The sequence below is a fragment of the Lissotriton vulgaris genome, chromosome 6, assembly GCF_964263255.1.
Source record: "Lissotriton vulgaris chromosome 6, aLisVul1.2, whole genome shotgun sequence".
NCBI classification, from domain to species: Eukaryota; Metazoa; Chordata; class Amphibia; order Caudata; family Salamandridae; genus Lissotriton; species Lissotriton vulgaris.
Genome location: NC_141694.1, coordinates 196,984,841 through 197,004,185, shown reverse-complemented (window position 1 = coordinate 197,004,185; position 19,345 = coordinate 196,984,841). Strand labels below are relative to the sequence as shown.

The window sequence follows — 19,345 nt, the reverse complement described above, 5'->3', positions numbered from 1 at the left end:
GTGGGACACTACACCAACAAAATGGAGAGACTTGAATGACTCAATAGCAGAATACCTCTACTAGGTCCTCAAAACCAAAAATAGTAATAAAAGTTATAAAAGACTCTATATATTGTTTTTTAAACAACAGGTCTTCAGCCACAGAGACTTAACAGAACCAGTAGCAGAAGTGAGCTGGCCCACTACCCCATACTGAAAGCTCTGGTGGATGGAGCACAATGTGACTGACGCATGAGCAGACGTGTGTGTGTGTGTGTGTGTACAAAAAGCATTTTTTGTTTTACCAATAACTTCGGCGCACAAAGTGGTACAAAAGGGGGTGGTGATGGACGGAGCATCTGAACCAATCAAACACTCACACCCAGTCAACAGATCTTGGTTTAATCCATCACCGTTCTTTAGCCCACTCTGCCACCCCAGTTCAGACATGGCCATATGCAAATTAGTCTGACCCTGTGCCTCATGGGAACAGTCCAGCCCGAACTGCCAAGCCAAGCCTTCCCTGGACCGGAAACAAGCTTCCTAGGACCGGTTTCTGGCATTCCAGCCGTCTTCAGCCAGGCTTGCTTGAATCCAGTGGCAAAGTGAGTAAGGGACTCACGTCTGAGCATACCCTGCCAACTTATGGCGAACAAAGCGGTACAAAAGGGGGTGGTGATGGACGGAGCATCTGAACCAATCAAACACACCCAGTCAACAGATCTGGGTTTAATCCATCACCGTTCTTTAGCCCACTCTGCCACCCCAGTTCAGACATGGCCATATGCAAATCAGTCTGACCCTGTGCCTCATGGGAACAGTCCAGCCCGAACTGCCAAGCCATGAGGCAAAGGGTCAAGACTGATTTGCATATGGCCATGTCTGAACAGGGGTGGTGTGGTGAGCAAAATAACGATGAATTAAACCCAGATCTGTGACTGGTGGTGAATGTTTTGCCATTGTGCAACATTCCGTCCATCAACTTGTGTTTTTTGCTATAAATTTCGCGCAGCCTGACGAAGATGCATGGATTTTTCAAAATGTATACTTTTTTTGTCAGTTCAGCTGCTGTGTTGAAAGTTTTGGGGTGATCCGTCTTCAGGGGTTGAGAATAAAGAGGGTCCCTAAAATGCTTTTTCCCAATGCATTTTCCTGTAGGGATTTAGAACATGATTGCAGCCCAAACAGCTTAACAGAATTATACAAAATTTGGCAGAAAGCTAGATGTTGGTCCAGAAAGTGTGCTTTTTATGATTTGCTGCTAATCCGCTCAGTGGGTTTAGAGGTATTGAAAGGAAAATTAATATAGATATCTAGGAAGCGGATCCTCCACCAATCCAACAGACCTCTCCTGACATCTGATTGGCTGCCCACACTTCAACTCCGAAATATTGGCAGCCATCTTGGGACTCGGCTTCAGACCGAGTCCCAAAAAATATGTTAAAAAAAAGAAAAGGAGGGCAGGGTTTGAATACCCTGAACCCCTAGGCATGCCTGAGGGATCTCACAGGGACCCCACCAGGTGTTAAAAGTATTTTGTAAATTCAATTTTGCCAAAGAGTTTCCAGGTGGATCTGTGGAAAAATTGAGAAAAAATGGAGAGCAAAAAGGTGTGTGGGCTCCCAATTATCTTTTTCAGGAAATATCCAGCATAGTGAAAAACTAACTTAAACGCTGACCCTTCTTCCAACGACCAGTTCCTGCAGAGTCTCCCAAATAATGAGTGGCTCTTATTTGCATTGGATATTTCTCGTTCACTTTACACCCTTTTGTGGGACACTCGGATTCAGAGGCGCAACTGGAGACAAATTTGGGGGTGGGGGGGCACCAAATTTTAATACCTCTTTATTTTTTGCTTGGACTTTTGTTAACCAACAAAAACCAGCTTGCGACCCACCAGTTGGCCGCGACTCACAGTTCGGGAAACAGTGGCATAAATAGTACACACCGCACAAAAACAGCACCTGCACTTGTGTGTACAAGTCATGAAGATGTTAGGGTTGTTACTATTACTTTTAAGTTGAGGCTGGCACAAATGTTCTTTTAGGCAGCAAACACCACTAACAGAACACATTAAACAGAACATGAATACATATCAAACTCAGATGCAATATACAATATAGCTAGGTATCACTGGCCAGGGCACCTCCTTCTCTCCCTTTCAGCTGCTCAACTTCATTTAACTTAAGCCCATGTTCTCACACATACAGTACCACTTTTCCACAATTGAGAGCAGTTATAACCCAGCAGACACCATTAAGTAATGACACGCCTCCGCTGCCCCCACGAAAGTTAGAGAGAAAGACAAGAGTTCGCTGCGACACCCAATGAGTCTGACCCTCCACCACAACACACACGGGGTGGGGGGGAGACAGAGGAGAGGGCAAGGACCTGGGCAGAGCAGCTGATGTATGTGTATAGGCATTTATATAGCGCACTACTTACCCGTAGGGTCCCAAGGCGCTTCGACCGCTGCGAAAACCTTCCTGGCTTCCCTGAGAGATGGTCCCTTAATGGGTATCTCCAGGGTGAGACCAGGCATCCCCGGCGGTCTGGTGGGGCCGTTAGTGAAGATGAGGCAAGCTAATGCCCAGAGTTGCCGAGTGTGATCACTGATCAGAGTGGGCACCGAGGCGAGAGAATTATCGAGTCCGCTGACCCTTGTTCCAGAAACCTGCCGCGCCGGGAATCGAACCCTGGTCCCGGGCCGTCCTCTGCTCTCGGGTCTGCCGCCTCTAACCAGTGAGCCACACTACTTCACTCTAACCAGTGAGCCACACTACTTCACGGGGCACTGGGAGTAGGGAATGGACAGTAGGCACGAGAGGGCATAGAAAGGAAGGTGGTGGTTGGGGGGAGGGGGCTGCAGGAAGCTGCTTTTGGCTTTTGCTGCCGGTGTTAAAGCAAACATCAATCAGTAAAACGGAAAGCTACTGTTAATTTGAAAACCAAGGTATGGGCTAGAATGGAATAAATCCCTCAATGAAACAATGTAAAAAAGACAGGCAGCTTCAGACCCGCCCAGAAAACAAATTAACATTATGATTTATTTCGATTTTTTGAGACTTTAGGGACTTTGTGGAATTATTTACAGCCTGATTCATCAAGCCGAAATCGGCTCGCAAAGGGCCAGATTCTGAGAATCTGGCTCTTTGCGAGCTCTATTTTTGCATTTGGGATTCATCATCCCAAATGCAAAAATCGGTAATAGCAATGTCGCAATTTTGCGAGGAATTACATTTAAGGAATCTCTATTTGAGATTCCTTAAATGCAATTCATCATCCATTAAAAAATTGCGAATTCGCAATTTCGGCCCGCTATTTACCGCGAGGTCAAACCTCGTGGTAAATAGCGAAAACTTAGAAAAATGCTTTTAAAAGCATTTTTCTAAGTTGCATGTTGCACACACACATGTCCTTTGGACATGTGTGTGCGCAACACCTGTTTCAATTTGCATTTAAGGGGTGCTACAGGGTGTCCTTTGGACACCCCTGGGACCCTTTAAATCGCTATCTTATTTGCGATTAGCTAATTGCTAATCGCAAATAAGGAATACTCCCCATTCATTCCTATGGGCCTTGTGGCCCATAGGAATGAATGGGGAGTTATTCCTTATTTGCGATTAGCAATTTGCTAATCGCAAATAAGGATTGTGTAGGAATCGCAAATCTTTTTGCGATTCCTACATGAATCCCGTTTTGCGAGTCTGTAATAGCGATTCCTTATGATTCGCTATTATAGACTCGCAAAACGGGTCTATGATGAATCAGGCTGTTAGATCCTTAAAAATTGCCCTTTTCGTAACCCAGAGTACTATGGCGCGTAATGCAACATAACTCGGCATATAAAACTAACATAACATCACGCATTGACCCTGGAACCATGGCAGCTATGGTGGATTACCTAAACTATATACAATTGCCTGTTTTGCAGTTTTGTATAGCGCTAACTTGACCCGGAGGGTTTCGAGCGCTTTACATAAGCACCAGTTACATTACACAAGGACTCATTCATACACATTCTGAAAATCATTATATTCACTTGGAAATGTTAAATATTATTTCGTCCCTAATCTTTTCCAAGCAGTCATACACTTGTGCGGCTGACGGAAGTTACTTACCGGGGCCAGGACATGGTTGTCACTCCTGAAGTCTCGGAGGTCGCATCTGCGGTGCTTGCCCTTTAACCGAGGGGCTGACCGGCTTCAAGCCGCAGCTGGTATGTTCCATGGTTGGCGCAGCATCTAAAAGCCCCAAGAGCGAGGCGGCGCCGCGAACACCAACTGGGACCTCTTGAGCCGGGAAGCACACGCACCATTAAGTGATGTGAAGGCACAGAGATTGAAATGTTAGTGTGGTGAGATCAAACGCTATGCAAACACAGTCTACAGAATCAACATGGGGGGTGGGAGGGTTGCAGGAATGTAACATGTTAAAAAGAAAAAATGCACACTTGAACATTGTGTAAATCGATTTGTATCTGCCTTGTCCCCTGAACGGTCAGGTTTGTGGTCAGAAGTGTGGTTCAAGTGGTGAAGTGTGGCTCATTGGTTAAAGCGGCAGACCCTGACACAGAGGGCTGGCCCAGGACCAGGGTTCGATTCCCGCCTCGGCGGGTCTTGGGCTCAATTTCCTCGGACCTGATAATTCTCGCCTCGGTGCCTATTCTAATCATGGGTCCCACTCTGCAACTCTAGGCAATAGCTTGCTTAATCTCCACAATGGCCTGGCTTCATCTTGGGGGTGCCCAGGAGTGGACATTTCACAGGGAAAAGCCAGGAAGCGTTCCACAGTGGTATGCGTTACAGCGCCAGGACACCCCAGTTGGGGTATTAGTGCGCTTTACAAGTAAAAATTACATTTACCTTTAAAGGATGCACAGAGTGTTCCTTTCAGTCGTCAACAGCTTTTATGGCGCGGTCAGACAGTACCAGGTGAAAGCTGCACGGAAAGCTTGGGAGACATTTCTGTGTGGGCAGAAGTAGCGGGACACTCGCTCCCTCGAGGTTCCACCCGAGTCTGGACCGCTTAATGCTATGGCTCTTATGCTGAAAACAGTGCTTTAATGGGCAGATACTGTCCAGGACGGAGTACCTGCACTTCAAGGTGAAAGAGAGAGTACCTGCACTTGTCAACAAAGCTGCAGTATATTTAATGGGAGAGTACCTGCACTTTATATTTTCTTTTTTACACCTCCCAACACAAAACTAGGGGACCTTGGTATTAACTAAACACCACTTTCCTATCTCTCATCCTTTCTTTCTCTGCCTTTTCTTTTTCCTTGCTCGAAGGTAATGCAATATGTCTCCACTCTAGTAAAGCCATGGGCCACGAATAGTTATTTTCGTTTTTGATGCCTTAACTTATGTTGTGTAAGCCAAATGTAACTGCAAAACTATAATAACAATGTCCTACATTGCCTTCTCTTTCTCTGTATTGTATAACAACATTTTCTTTTCTAATAAAAATTGTTGAAATAAAGCACTCCCAGGCAGCGCACGCGGGGCCCACAGTAAGAGTGCAGTGAAGGAGCTTTTGTGCCATAAGAATACTTCTAAACTGACGCGCCAAACCGCTTCGTTAGCAGACAGACTCTGTCCCATATATCTTGCCTCACCCTACACCTATGGGGGTGTTGTAGCAGAGGCTGCTCCCGAAGGGAGCTCGAAAGCCGGCGCCATAACTAGCGCCGTGCCCCCGGACACGAACTAGTGGGGGCTGGTTTTGGCGCGCAAAAGCGACCAAGCAACAAAGGAAATGCCAGCGCCCTCCCCCCACAGCAGCCACCAAAGAGGCGCCAGCCCCTGGCCAATGGAGGTCGAGGCGGTAAAAGAACCACCCAATGGACTTGGGGCATACCGGACTGGCTGGAGGGCGAATGGCGAGGGGCATATAAGCAACGCTCCCCCAAGCAAGCTCCTATCTTATCGGAGCGGGGAGCAGCACCGGCGGCAGGGCCCACAGTTTTGTGTTCCATTTCTTGAAGGCAAAGCCCTTCACGGCCATGGAACTGGCCGATGCTGCCAAAAAAGATTAACAAAGGGTTGACAAGGACGTCTGGGTGCCCACCTCGCTCCACCTGCAAAAGAGAGAGAGACTGCCCGGAACTCCCCGTTCGGGGCCACCAAAGGGAGCAGGTCATAGGCGGACGTGAGCCCGCCTGGCAGCACCAGGCACCCCGGGTGTGGGCCCAACCAGGTGCGGCGACCAGGAAGAAGACGGGTGCCCACGCTGCATCACCGGGCACACCAGGGAGCTGGAGGAGGGGCGCAACGGATTTCGAGTCCGCCATGGCCCAGCAGTATCTTAGTACCCCACCTCGCCATACAGCCACCAAAGAGAAAGGGACGCTCGTGGAACAGGCCGAGCAAGAGACAGAAGTGAAGGTACCCCTCCTTCTCGCAGGACAGATGAAGGGCCGGCCAGCGCAGCGAGCGACAGGACGATACCAGGAGGGGTGACGTGATCCAGGCGGCACCTCGGGGAACCGGGAGACAGGATGCCGGGGATCGATGACCAGCGGTTGGGACGGGCGATCGAAGCAGAGCAGGACGCCAGAATGGCTACCCGAATGCACCTTAAGCCAGAACGGCGGTGCTCAGGAGAACGCGAGCTGCGCCACCCGGCAGCCTTGGGCCCAAGCAGCTGGAGCAACTAAGGGATAGCAGCCAGAACCAGGCGGTGATCGGTGCGGGCGGCGGTGCCCCCGAGATGACAAAGGCCGGGGCGGGCGGCAGTGCCCCCGCAGACATCAAGGAGGTAAGAGACAGGGCCGCTCGAGCATTGTTACTGCCCCTTCAAAGTACCAAAACCAGACATGGCCAGCTTAAGAATAGGGTGCGAGGTCCCTAGAACATAGCGCCAAGAAAGGAGAGGAAGCGCCCGATACCTGCGTAATGGGGTCTATTGTACAGTGCCTGACACCTTCCGGTAAAGTTCGCACTTTAAAAAAAAATAATAATAATAATAATGGTTTTAAGCAAATGAGATAGATAAACAGCCTGGGTATCCTGAGTGGCAAGTTTTGCGGCGCTTCTGGCGTGCCCTCACAGGTGGACCGAGCAGCATTAGTGCTACGGGCCGGGCTGCACAGCGTGGTGTGGTAGCAGTGCCACCTAGTGGGCAAAAAGCAAGAGGGAACGAGATGGCGATAGTGACCAGTGTCCCAGGTTGCTCAGGTGGTGGCTACTCACGGATGGGTAGGCCAAGGGTTGAGCCTCGGGTTAACCCCACGCGGCTAATTTTATGAAATGTACATAAAGAAGGAAATACTGTCTAGTAACGCAGCACAGGCGCTGGTGATAGGGCCTATAGTGTAGCACCCATGCTACCTACGGGGAAGAATAATGTGGGAAACAGCCTAACACACGAAAGCACAATTTTCAGTTTCTTTGCGTCATGGGAGGCTGCAGTAAAATAACTGGGAGCCTCAAATCTCTTCAGGAGCCTCACTGTATTTGGTTGATCCTGGTTGAACGGCGCTGTTAGAAGTTTGCATTCCCGCCTTCTGTGATGTTGGTGCAATTGTGGTTGGAGGAAGTGGAAAGATACTTTTGTAGAGAAAAGACACACATAGAGCTGCACAGCGGGCCACACAGAGGGGATGGTAAAGGCAGAGAGGCACGACACTGTGCTGTTGATGTTCTGTAATTCTGCTGCGGAGGTGTTTTCCACTTAAGTATGGATGGGAAGCTCTAGTAGCCAATACTCCCTCTTCTATGCAAGTTGCAGACGTAAAAACGAGCGTTCTGACTCATACAGTACTAAACGGCCCTAGGAAGTGTGTGACCCGCAGTGTCTACGGATGTTTTTGAAAAGGCAGAGCAGGGTGACTGGACTGCTGACAGGAATAAGACTAATGAGTGTACACTCGATCCCTTGCAGTGTAGATTACCAGAGGCAATTTGAGTGACATTCAAGAAAGTGTTTATTGTTTCAAAACAGAAAAGAAAGAGGCGGTATGTTCCTCTCTCCTTTCCTGTGCACCGTAATTTTAATTGTGTCCCTTAGGCACCCCCCAATATCCTTAGAAGATTAGGCTTTGGAAATAGATTAGGAGCTTTTTACCATTGGCCTTCACATTTGAAAACATACAGGATAATACAGGAGTGGGCAAAGTGTAGCCGAGGGATCAGTTTGCGTTAGAAGAGGAGTATACAAACACAATTAAATCGGCCAGGCACTTTACACAACCTTTGTGTGCCCAGTTAGGTTATTCACGTAAGCTTAGTCCATTCTCCTACCATCCTATGTGGCCTCCATCGCGGCCTTTACTCCAAGACCCAGCTCGGGACTCAGACTCCCCACTGCACTTTTAGAAGCCCTCCCTTGGGGGTCCCTCATTCACCGTACAGATCAGGATGGTATGGAACTCTGCCACGGCGCAGATCTGCAGCATTGGCAATCACCTTATGTTGCAAAGGGGAATCAGAAACTGGTTGTTTTAACCTGGAAAGCGTTACTCCTCAGTCCACCTACGCAACATAAATGTACATGGGCGGTGGCGCCTCCCACCAGCGTTCTCACCCACAAGCAAATCACCAGCAATGGAAGTACATGATAAGGGCTCCTAGCTCCAACCGTGCACTTACTTGCTTGACAGGGCTCAAAAACTGTACGACCAGCGCAGCGCTTCGGTTGCTGCAATTAACATGTCAGAGTGGTGTAGTTACACTTGTTCACCAAGTCTACTGCCTGGCTTCTCAAGCTAGCAGCTCATAGGACTCTTCGGCTCAGATTTCCTGCTGCTGGGGCCGGCGGACACTGCAAAACTGCGGTTTCTACGCCATTTCAGGAACTGGCTTGATTTCAAACACAACCCCCACCCGAGAACATGGGTTGTTAATACGGAAAACTGATAGGTTTACAACTGTCTAACATAAAACAAACGGATCATTATTATAAGAAAACGTGTCTTACATTTAGAACCGCTTATTGTCAATTTAATCACAGTAATAAGTGAACTACATTAGGGCACTTCAAGCGTGTAAGCGTTTGCGTATGGTTCGCAATTAGCGCAGGGTAGAATGTTTTTAAGAAATCCTGCATTATCTGTTATTATGTTTTATGTGTATCTGCTTTGGGAAAAGCACAAAGGTACACCAGGACAGATATCTTAATCAGTTGGACGTTTGCTGCTTGCAGAAAGTGATGCTACGCAGCCTTCCATCCTCCTGAAGGTCGGTAAATTGAGTAGCATACAAAGGTATTAGCAACATCCGTGGTTGCATCGTTTAAAAACGATAAAGTGTAGAATGAAGGGCTGTATAAATATGTATTCAGTTAAAAAATTATTATTCGTAAAACATCCACGAAAGAAGGGGTCAATTATTTGCATCACAGCCTCAGCGAGGAGACCTCAGTTTCAATTGGAAGCGGCGGAAAAGACCTTAGGGTAAGAAAGACGTACTCTCAATTAGAAATCCCCGGTAAGCACTTGTCTTCTATGAAACCGGAGGGCAAGGCGTTTCGCGAACTCATTGACTCCAAAGCAGAACTGCTGTTTGTCAACTCCAAATCTGATGTCTATCCAAATAGCAAATCACCTGTCTTCAAATTGTTCAGAACACTGGGACCAAGGTTTCAAGCCAGAAAGAAACCCTCTGGTCTTCTGAACTCTGGGAACAGGCCACTGGCGGGCAAGTACGTAGCATGGGACGTATTGTCACATGGCTAAACAGGGATACACAAGATACAAGGGAACCACTGGCAGCAGGGTAGTCGGTCGGAGCCTGCAACGCCACTCAGAGCCCGCTCACCCCAAGTACAGAGGGTTGCCATCAAGGAAACAGAAATACAAAAAAGGCCCCTACCCCAATCTGTAATATGGCACTGCAAACGGACAGAACGAACTGATGGGGCGAGGGCAGAGCGGTCGCTAACACTCCGTGGTATCCTCCGACAAAAGGGCTGTGGATAAGAATTATTGGTCCGATCCACACATGCTCTCCTGCAGCTAGGCGCGCTAAAGCTGTCACTGCTGCTACGGCAGTCATCCTAAACACGGTTTTTCAAATCGGTGAAGCACTTGAGCAATGTTTATATTCCAACCGGGTCCTCATACCTCTCGATCACTAAGGACATTAATAATTACTCTAGCACCTGTACATTTAACCTAGTGAACCCCGGAGGCCAAAATAACAATCCCAGAGTTAGCCTGAAGTGTCGGCTCCAACCCACCGGGAGAGGCCTTAGGAATTTCCTCCTAGTATTGGGTTAGTAGTGACGAGCAGGTAATAAGACATGGGGAGCGCAGGAGACCTGGGGCGCTAATGCACTGTGTGGACACTACACAGGAACAATCGATTACCTATTCAGTTTCCTCAGTATGACGTACATGTCGTAAATGGCAAATAACGTCGTTTTTCTGCAATGCAAAATTACACAAACTTGCAGGTAAGCTGTTTTCAGTGAGTTTTGCGAGGCGTGCTCCTGGGTGGTGACATCCAAGCCTACCAGACCGTGCACAAGACACATGTACCAGCAGTTCGGGAGGGACGGTGCCATCAGGGGAACCTAGACTGACTTTATTTTGCACAGGGCTGTTCCCTTCTTTAATGGCGAGAAGATACAAAACAAGAGGAAAGGCTTTAGAAGCCATGAGTTACCAGGCGGCAAACAGTGTTTATGCCGCAAGGGGGGGCACCCCAGGGCGGGAGCGTGACCCACCCACCCCCAATCCGGGGGGTGGGGGGGGGTGTGACAAGGCAAAGGGGGGATAGATAAAGGGCAACAGGCCCAGAGGGGCGCAGGCCCCCCCCCCCCACAGGGTAAGGGCGGAAGGAATGAAAGTCGTGTAGGAGAGGAAGGAATTACTAAAAGTAGAGGGAAGCCTCCTACCAAACAGGTCACCGGGATGACACATGGCAGGGGCTCACAGAAGGAGCAAGGGTGGCCCACCACCACAGGAAAGGTTAAGGTGAGGCTCCTGCATGCCCCTCAGGAAGTCTCGCGCATGCCCCTCAGGAAGTCTCGCGGAAGGGACACTGTAAAAAAAAAAAAAAAAAAGAAAAGGAGGCAGCCTCACGAATGATAGAGAGAGTGGAGGCTCAAGTAAGACCAACCTGCGGGAAGCGAAGGGCTTGGCAGGGTGCAAATAAGGAAGTACAGGACGTAGTTGGGGGGAGCCGCAGGGAGACGGAAGCCTCCCAGGCGGCGTGGCGGAGAACTACGCTGATAACGGTTGGTACGGAGGCACACCGGAGGGCGGTGTGCCAGAATAGGTCCACTCACCTTCAGATGCCTCACGGCTGGGTGAGTTGGCCTAAGGACAGGTGTAGGACCACTCACTCTGGGATGCCTCACGGCTGGGAAGTTGGCCTACCAAAGACGGGGGTAGCAAACGGAGACGGCGCTCGCAGCCCAGCCCCCGCCAGAAGGCAGGGCACAACAAGAGTCGGACAAGGTAGCGAGGGGGCCTAACTCCGGGACAGAAGCTACTCCCTCCCCGCGCAAAGTGAGCGCAAAAAACCAACCTACCAAAGAAAATGACCCAAAAGGGCCAAGAGACAATAACAAGGAAGTTTGTCAGGACATAACATGCAAAGTATGCAAGTATATACATGTTTCCTTGTATTCCTAATAAACTGCGGCCAACAAATGACCACCACAAGACGAATGTGTACGTTGGCTTTCTTTCTTGTCCTGATAAGGAATACAGTATGGGGAATGTTGCATACATGTGGGAGTGGGGCAGAGTGCGGGGGTTATAGCAGAGGCTGCTCCCGAAGGGAGCTCGAAAGCCGGCGCCATAACTAGCGCCGTGCCCCCGGACACGAACTAGTGGGGGCTGGTTTTGGCGCGCAAAAGCGACCAAGCAACAAAGGAAATGCCAGCGCCCTCCCCCCACAGCAGCCACCAAAGAGGCGCCAGCCCCTGGCCAATGGAGGTCGAGGCGGTAAAAGAACCACCCAATGGACTTGGGGCATACCGGACTGGCTGGAGGGCGAATGGCGAGGGGCATATAAGCAACGCTCCCCCAAGCAAGCTCCTATCTTATCGGAGCGGGGAGCAGCACCGGCGGCAGGGCCCACAGTTTTGTCCCACCCACCCACACCCAAAGGAACAGCATTGTCGCAGGGCTGAGGAACAGGCAAAGCGTGGCGGAGAACTACGCTGATAACGGTTGGTACGGAGGCACACCGGAGGGCGGTGTGCCAGAATAGGTCCACTCACCTTCAGATGCCTCACGGCTGGGTGAGTTGGCCTAAGGACAGGTGTAGGACCACTCACTCTGGGATGCCTCACGGCTGGGAAGTTGGCCTACCAAAGACGGGGGTAGCAAACGGAGACGGCGCTCGCAGCCCAGCCCCCGCCAGAAGGCAGGGCACAACAAGAGTCGGACAAGGTAGCGAGGGGGCCTAACTCCGGGACAGAAGCTACTCCCTCCCCGCGCAAAGTGAGCGCAAAAAACCAACCTACCAAAGAAAATGACCCAAAAGGGCCAAGAGACAATAACAAGGAAGTTTGTCAGGACATAACATGCAAAGTATGCAAGTATATACATGTTTCCTTGTATTCCTAATAAACTGCGGCCAACAAATGACCACCACAAGACGAATGTGTACGTTGGCTTTCTTTCTTGTCCTGATAAGGAATACAGTATGGGGAATGTTGCATACATGTGGGAGTGGGGCAGAGTGCGGGGGTTATGAATTGGATATATTTGGTGAATAGCGGAATTGCAGGCCCTCCAGCACTGCAGTTACACGACAACATGAGACAATAGGAAGAGCACCCACAGGTGAGCATACCGGGGACGGGGAAGGGGAAGGGGAAGGGCGACAAAGAACAACTGCGGGGGGGATGTACAGGAGGGAAGACGCTGGCAAACACACATGGGTAAACACAACAGGGAAGGAGGAGGGGTACAAAGAACAACGTTGGTGTAGAGAATTAACATGCTCGTCCGTGTTTAAAAGGCTAGTTCGGTGATTTCTTTGACATGTACCTGAACCAAAGTAATGTGGTGTGTTTCAACAATAGGAGAGAGAGGGAGAAAGGAACACTCTCATTCCCCCGGGTAATCGTTTCTCAAACAACAAAAGAGTGTCAAGCATTCTAAGTGTATCAGCACAGGAACGAGAGATTGGTGAAAAAAGTAAGTAAATCTCATTGGATTTTATAGGAAGTCCTCACTCACCACCCTGGTTGGTGACATGCTTCATCAATGAGCCCACCAGGAGAAGCCGAATGCCTACCTGGTGTGCTACAGCGCCAGGATACTGCGGAGTAATGTGGGGCGTGATCACTTGCCTGGTACTGTGGGGACAGGGGCGCAAGGACAGACCCCGTTAGATGTAAGAGTCTGCTGGTTTGGAGGGGGCGAAGAGTGAAGTTGCATTATAATGACTGGGCATCATCCCCCACAACACCTCTGCTGATTACCGTCTGAAAGTGATGTGCAAAGGCCGACACTTGAGGTAAAGGAAGCGGTCCGGGACCCAAACAGGCGACAACTGCCCCCGCTCATCAGCACATCCCATGTTTGTGTAAATGGCGGCGACAAAGAAGAGACGGCTTCTTTGAGGGAATGCGCTTTGTGTGATCCGAGACACAGCGCAAAAGGTTTGCACACCAACCCCGGGACAAGTTTGATGTTCACCCAGGAAGGAGGTGCTGCAGTGTATGCCGCCTTCAACGTTTCCCTTCATGACGAATGATTTTAGTCTATTTTATGCAATAATGCTTTGCCATGTTAAGGGATTTTTTTAATTAGTATTTTTTTTTACTTTTTGGACAACTATGCTCGAGTAGGTGGACATTTCCAAAACGTGGCGTGTAGAAATTGAGATTGGAACAAACAGTACAATAGGATAATATCTTTCAGTCGACTTACCTAGCACTTCACCCCTCGTGCTTTTGAAATGAAAAAGAAAGGGCACAAAGCTCCCTGCTGAGATGTGAGGCGATCAATTGAGTTTTGCGCAGCTGTTGTTTACATACCAAACAATACCATACTCCGGTTATATGGTTTGGCTCCTGGTGGGGTTCCCATCGCTGTCATGGTGAACTACAACTCCCAGAATCCCTGTTCATCATGTGACGAGCAAGCCGGGTCCATGTGACTGGTACCACAGAGCTGTTCCTTGCCCATAAGGAAACACTGCCTTCCTTCCGATAAAACCACACCCGCACCCCCACTTGCTTTAACCGGTAGCTGTGTGAGGCAGGTCCTCCCGGCCAGCTGCACCCCGGCAGTAGAAGCAGTGGTTTGGTTGGGGAGCTCAACGGTCAACGCGCTGCAACCCTCTACAGCCGCTGACAGGCAGGGCAAAGAGCGCGAGCATTACAGTTGAATTTGGCATTGAAGGGGGGGAGGAGCCAAGATGGCGACCGGAGCAGACCTGTAGGCTCCCGGCTCCTTCAGCCTGTTACCGCCGCACCGAGATCCTGGCATAAATCCTGATGTAATTTACTATTGGATTGAGTGCGGCGCGGCGCTGATTCCAGCGGTGTGTTTCTGGTCTCTCGACCTGCCCGGCGGCCGGAGATAGCTGCGGTACTGCTTGCAGCCCTGGACCCCACCTGCACAATCGCTCTCTGCCGTGCCCCGGAGACCTGATGGCGGCCAGAATACTTGATCGGCGCTGACGACCCGAGCACCGGTGGGGACCTCACGATGCACTGTCTGTGCTGCGACGCTTACGGTGACTTGAAGCAGGCGGCCAGAAGCGAGCGCTTGCGGAGCTGGGGCACCCTATCGCAATGGATCCTTTGTTTGGGGCAGATGCTATACGGAGAGTGCCGCACGGCCATGTTTGCTTGCCTGCGTTTGCCTGACCCCACGCCTCACTACCCTGCTCTGTTACGGGGCGCCTCTCCGCGATGTATGCCTCACTGGCGCTGTGCTTGGTGATACTGTAGCCCTGCAAGGACGCTCGCCTGTGCCACACTTATCCTGGCGATTGCCCCGGAATTTCGCCATGATGGCTTTGTTTGGTGCTCCGTGGTGTGGGGGAGAGCGCCCGTCCCTGCCAGTGGCCTGTGTTGCCCCGCCTGTGATGGGGTCCGATTCTCGAGCACCTTCCTTGGGAAGTGAGAGACGGGGGCTTCAGCCTACACTTTCTCCCGATATCATCCTGACTGCCCTGCACGACCTCCGTGCTGATATGCACCAAGGCTACCAAGTACTGCGAAGGAAGCTGGACGACATGGCGTCGGCGCTGCGGCAGGAATGCAACGTTCTGACCCCGCAAAGCCTACACTCATCTTCGCCTGCGTTCCATGGGGATACAGTGCCTCCTTCTGCCAGCTGGACAGAGGTGCCCGCTTCCAAATCTACTGGTGCCCGAGACCGTCCGCCTGCTACCTCTATCTGGGATACTTTGTTTCCCCTTTCACCGGAGAGTGCAACATTGTTGGAATTCTCACCGCGAGTGCCTTGGGACATATCTACGACATTGCCGACCTTATCACCGGCCCCTGGGTTATGCCCTCCGACCTTGTACTCGAAGAACTCATACGCTCTGCAGGTCTCTGGGGAACTCACTACTACAGTCGGTGGATTTGCTGGTGGCTCTCGACAGCCATTTTGTGTTCCTGAGACACTCTCACTCTCTCTGTGGCCATATTGTCTCTCTGCTTTGCTGTGGCTATGCCTAGTGGGATTCCGACGTTCGGGACAGGGCTGATGACTCTTCCCTCGCTGGCACTGACTGTCTGCCTGGTTGTGACCCCGGACTGAAACACTGGTTGATGCATTGATTACGCATTAAGTGCGACTTTCACCCATTTCATATTGTATTTCTTGTTCTGCGCGCTGGCCTCTCCCTTCATTTCAAGCCGCAAGTATTGTGTTTTATCATTTTTGGTTCCTCTTTATGGGGCAACTGTTGTTTTGCGGGCTGGTGGCTCAGGGACAGATGTTGCGGTTGATGGCTGCGGACCTTGTATTTGATTAGCCGGGGGGGGGTCCGGACCGGAACACTAAAATGACGTAGGGGTTGCAGATGGCTGGGAGTCCGGGAGTTCTGTTATTGTGAGGGCTCCTCCCCGCTTCCTTCTTTTTGGGAGTGGCAGATCAGCTTGTTCTTTTCTTCCTCCCTATATTCAAGTGTTGAAATTCTTCGTTTCTTCTTATTTTCTTTCTCCCTTTTCTACATTTTTCTTGCTTTCTCTCGTCTTTTTCTTCTTCTTCTCTTCTCTTGCTGTATTTCGGGTTTATGGGGCGACAGACACTCTGCTAGGGGGGGGGTAGGCCATAGCCTCTGCATGTGTGTAGGGTGGGGGGTTATATTTCATTTTTGTTAGTTTCTATGGGACCTGTTTTTGCTTCTTCTATATTTTTCCCTTTTTCTTGGCCCGTGTTCAGGCATACTGGGCGAAGGGTGGCGGCGTAGATACGAGTGGGAAGTTGGGATTGCTACCCTGTAGCGTGGATATTGTGTGGCCATCCTGCCTGGTCGGGACTGCTTGTCGAGATGTGGATTGCCCGTAAACTGTAGCTATTGTCATGTCCCACCTGCATGGTCCTTGCTTTTATTTTATTATTTTATGAGTACGGAACAATACGACCTGAACTTAATAGTTGCACAAAAACTTTAAAAAATTAACCTTAATTATTCCTGTGTCATGGTCTTGCGGCATCCTCCAGTCTGATTTCTGCTTAATAGCCGACGTGCAGCTGTATTACTATGTCACCGTATTGCATGCTTTAGTGCTACATGAGAGTTCGTGGCCGGCCGGATGGTTGTGGGCCCGTATTTGTTCTGTATTTCGTGCACAATAAAGGTTTTCAAAAAATTAAAAAAAAAAATAAATTTGGCATTGAAGCACCAGTTGCCCTTAGCGTCGTGAAACAGCACAGCCTGGTTTCAAGCACTATATTAAAAACACGTTATTTATTATCCCAAAGATCTCAATGTGTCCAATGCTCGGCGTGAGCAGCACATGCAATCCCGTGTTTTGCATCCCGGCACTTGCAGCCATGAAATGACAACAGGGAAAATCAGCCTACAAGTACCAGGATGCAAAGCGAGAAGACCTGTTGACAAGTGAGAGCTACAATGTCTCATCTGCGTCTACCGCTAGCACACACTCCCACAGGCACTCTTACAGATCTCCTGACCGTGTTTCTGAACTACAACCTAACCTCGTAGCGTGTTACAAAATGAAGATGATTTACATTTCTCTCTTGAGACAAAACTTGTACACTTCAAAACACACTCACTGTAAAACACTCCCTCAGACCCAAAGATAGCCGGAACAGCAATATAACATCACACACGTTTTCGTGGAATTTCATTTTCCTCGCCACATGGGACAAACAGCCGTGGCACATGAACAAACCAGGATTTGGCAACATTCTAAAACTGATATATTTTGACAACCATTACCACACATGCCCAGATATTCAAACTTGAACCAGGAAGCCCTGTCCAGCTACCGAAAGAGGAACCATGACCCAGGCCACTGTTTGAAGACAGAGTATGCGTCACACTACAGTCTTGTCTAGAATAGTCACGCACAAAAAAAAGCAAAGCTTAAATGTGAAAATCAAATGAAACTTAACCAAATGGTTTTCTAAATGAATACCTCACCTAATAAATTAATAGATGCACACCAGAAATGCACATTACATTTTACACTGATTTCAGATTCCCATCTGTATGTGGATGTACAAGCGGGAGATTTGTTGAGGTGAAAACAGTGGAGTCCCTCACCTCTTCCTCAGTGCCCCCCACGCTGCCTCCATGTCCGCATACAGGTTCTCCTCAGAAGGCCGGCCACTGATGGCCCCGTAGCTAGAGTAGTTGTAGCTGAAGAGGTTGCAGTTTATCCGGGATTCCAGGCCAATGTAGAAGCCACACATTTGACCCAGGTCTACAGCGTTGCTTACCGCCGCCGGCCCGAAAACCGGAAGTTCGGAGCGTGAAGCCGGTCGTGGGGCGGGACTTCCGCCTTCTGCGAGAAGCCCACGCCCACCGAGTGCCTGGCAGAGAGCAGCAGTGGTGACGCGGGGCTCCCATGTCTGAGGGAGAGCCCCACAGTGGCTGCACGCGTAAGGAGGAGCAGAAGTGGCGGCTGAGGCCACCGATGCAAGTGCCGGGCTCCCATGAGTGAGGGAAGCCCCGCGTGTGCCAGGTGATGCAGCGGAGATGACACCAGGAGAGTCCTGAGCGTGAAGGAGCCTGTAGCCCGGTGAGTGGGGCTTGGTTGTACGGGGGTGTGTCTGTGTGTGTGTGTGTGTGCGCGCGTGCGCGAGCGATTGCAGGAGGCTGACTTAGTTGTACCATGGCTGGGTGTGTGTGTGTGTGTTTGCGCTCGCACACGCACGCGCGCGCGATTGCAGGAGGCTGACTTGCCTCAGAAGAGGGACAGGAGATGTGCACAGCGCATGGCTGTACGTGCTTGTACACCTGCTGAAATTGCCGAAAGCTCTGCGCCTGCCCATCTCATGTCCCACTTCCAAGGCAATTCCCTAACAATAGAGCTCGCTGGCGACAGCAGTGCTTCGCACTGCTTACGCCAGGCTCGACCTAAAAACGAATACAGGCGCATTCGGAACTGCTCCAAGAACCAAGAACCAAATAAGGCAAAAGGAGATAACTCTTTTTATCCAAAAGATTAAGAACCAACTGCAACCCTATCATACATCGGTATGCGTAATTGGGCACTTAGCTGGGAATTATATTCATGCAAAATGTTGTTCTAATAACGTTTTAATGTTGAGAAAAATATTCCAAGTAAACTTTCTCAATATTGTATGTTTCTCTTTTTGGTTTCCACAGAGTTATCGCCATTTAGTGGGGACCCAGCAGCCTGATGGCTCATGCATGGTGAATTATAAGCACAGAGCGTGAAGGGTGATGCACCACAACTAAACTAACATGAAGGTACTCCACTTTAAAACACATGTGTTCTATAGATGTGCAACATTGTGGAAAAATTCTCTCTCCCACTTTAAGGGTGCTAGCTTGCATAAAGAGGCTTTGCTTCTAAAAACCTCACAGGGCTTGCATCATCTGAAAAGATTATGTTCACCTGGTTAGCTTCTGCCTACTATGCTCAAATTAGGTACAAATTCTACATAATGTTACAAAAGACAGATTACAAAGTTAGATCCAGTTGCAGAGGACTTGTTCTCAAGTCTTTGAGGCTGCAGGTGAATTAAAGGAATCTATTACGAGGGGCTGACGCAAGGTGGCGGTTCTAGACAGAAGGGCCTTGATGCATTTTAGAACCTACTCACAGGATATGTCTGAGAAATAGTTTGCGTCAAAGAACTACCCACCCACTGCTGGATACAGTATTCAAGCCAGATAGAGGTTTTAGGCCTTCATACAAATGACAGAATACTGTTAGCTCCCTAGAGCCTTGGCTCCTGTGTATTTTTTTTCCCAGAGTTTTATATAGCGCGAACTTG

The 19,345-nt window shown here is 49.8% G+C and overlaps 1 protein-coding gene across 2 annotated transcripts in view; it reads left to right on the top strand.

The window, feature by feature from the left end:
• CYP39A1 (cytochrome P450 family 39 subfamily A member 1) overlaps nt 1-19,345 on the top strand; it is a 252,446-nt gene that overhangs the window by 177,134 nt on the left and 55,967 nt on the right. For both annotated transcript variants that reach the window (XR_015296603.1, XM_086926236.1), the window contains one exon: nt 18,711-18,815. Coding sequence is in view for 1 of the 2 variants with exons in the window: in XM_086926236.1 (XP_086782362.1) it covers nt 18,711-18,782 (72 nt within the window). In the remaining variant the exon portion in view is untranslated. The remainder of the gene's footprint in view (nt 1-18,710; nt 18,816-19,345) is intronic.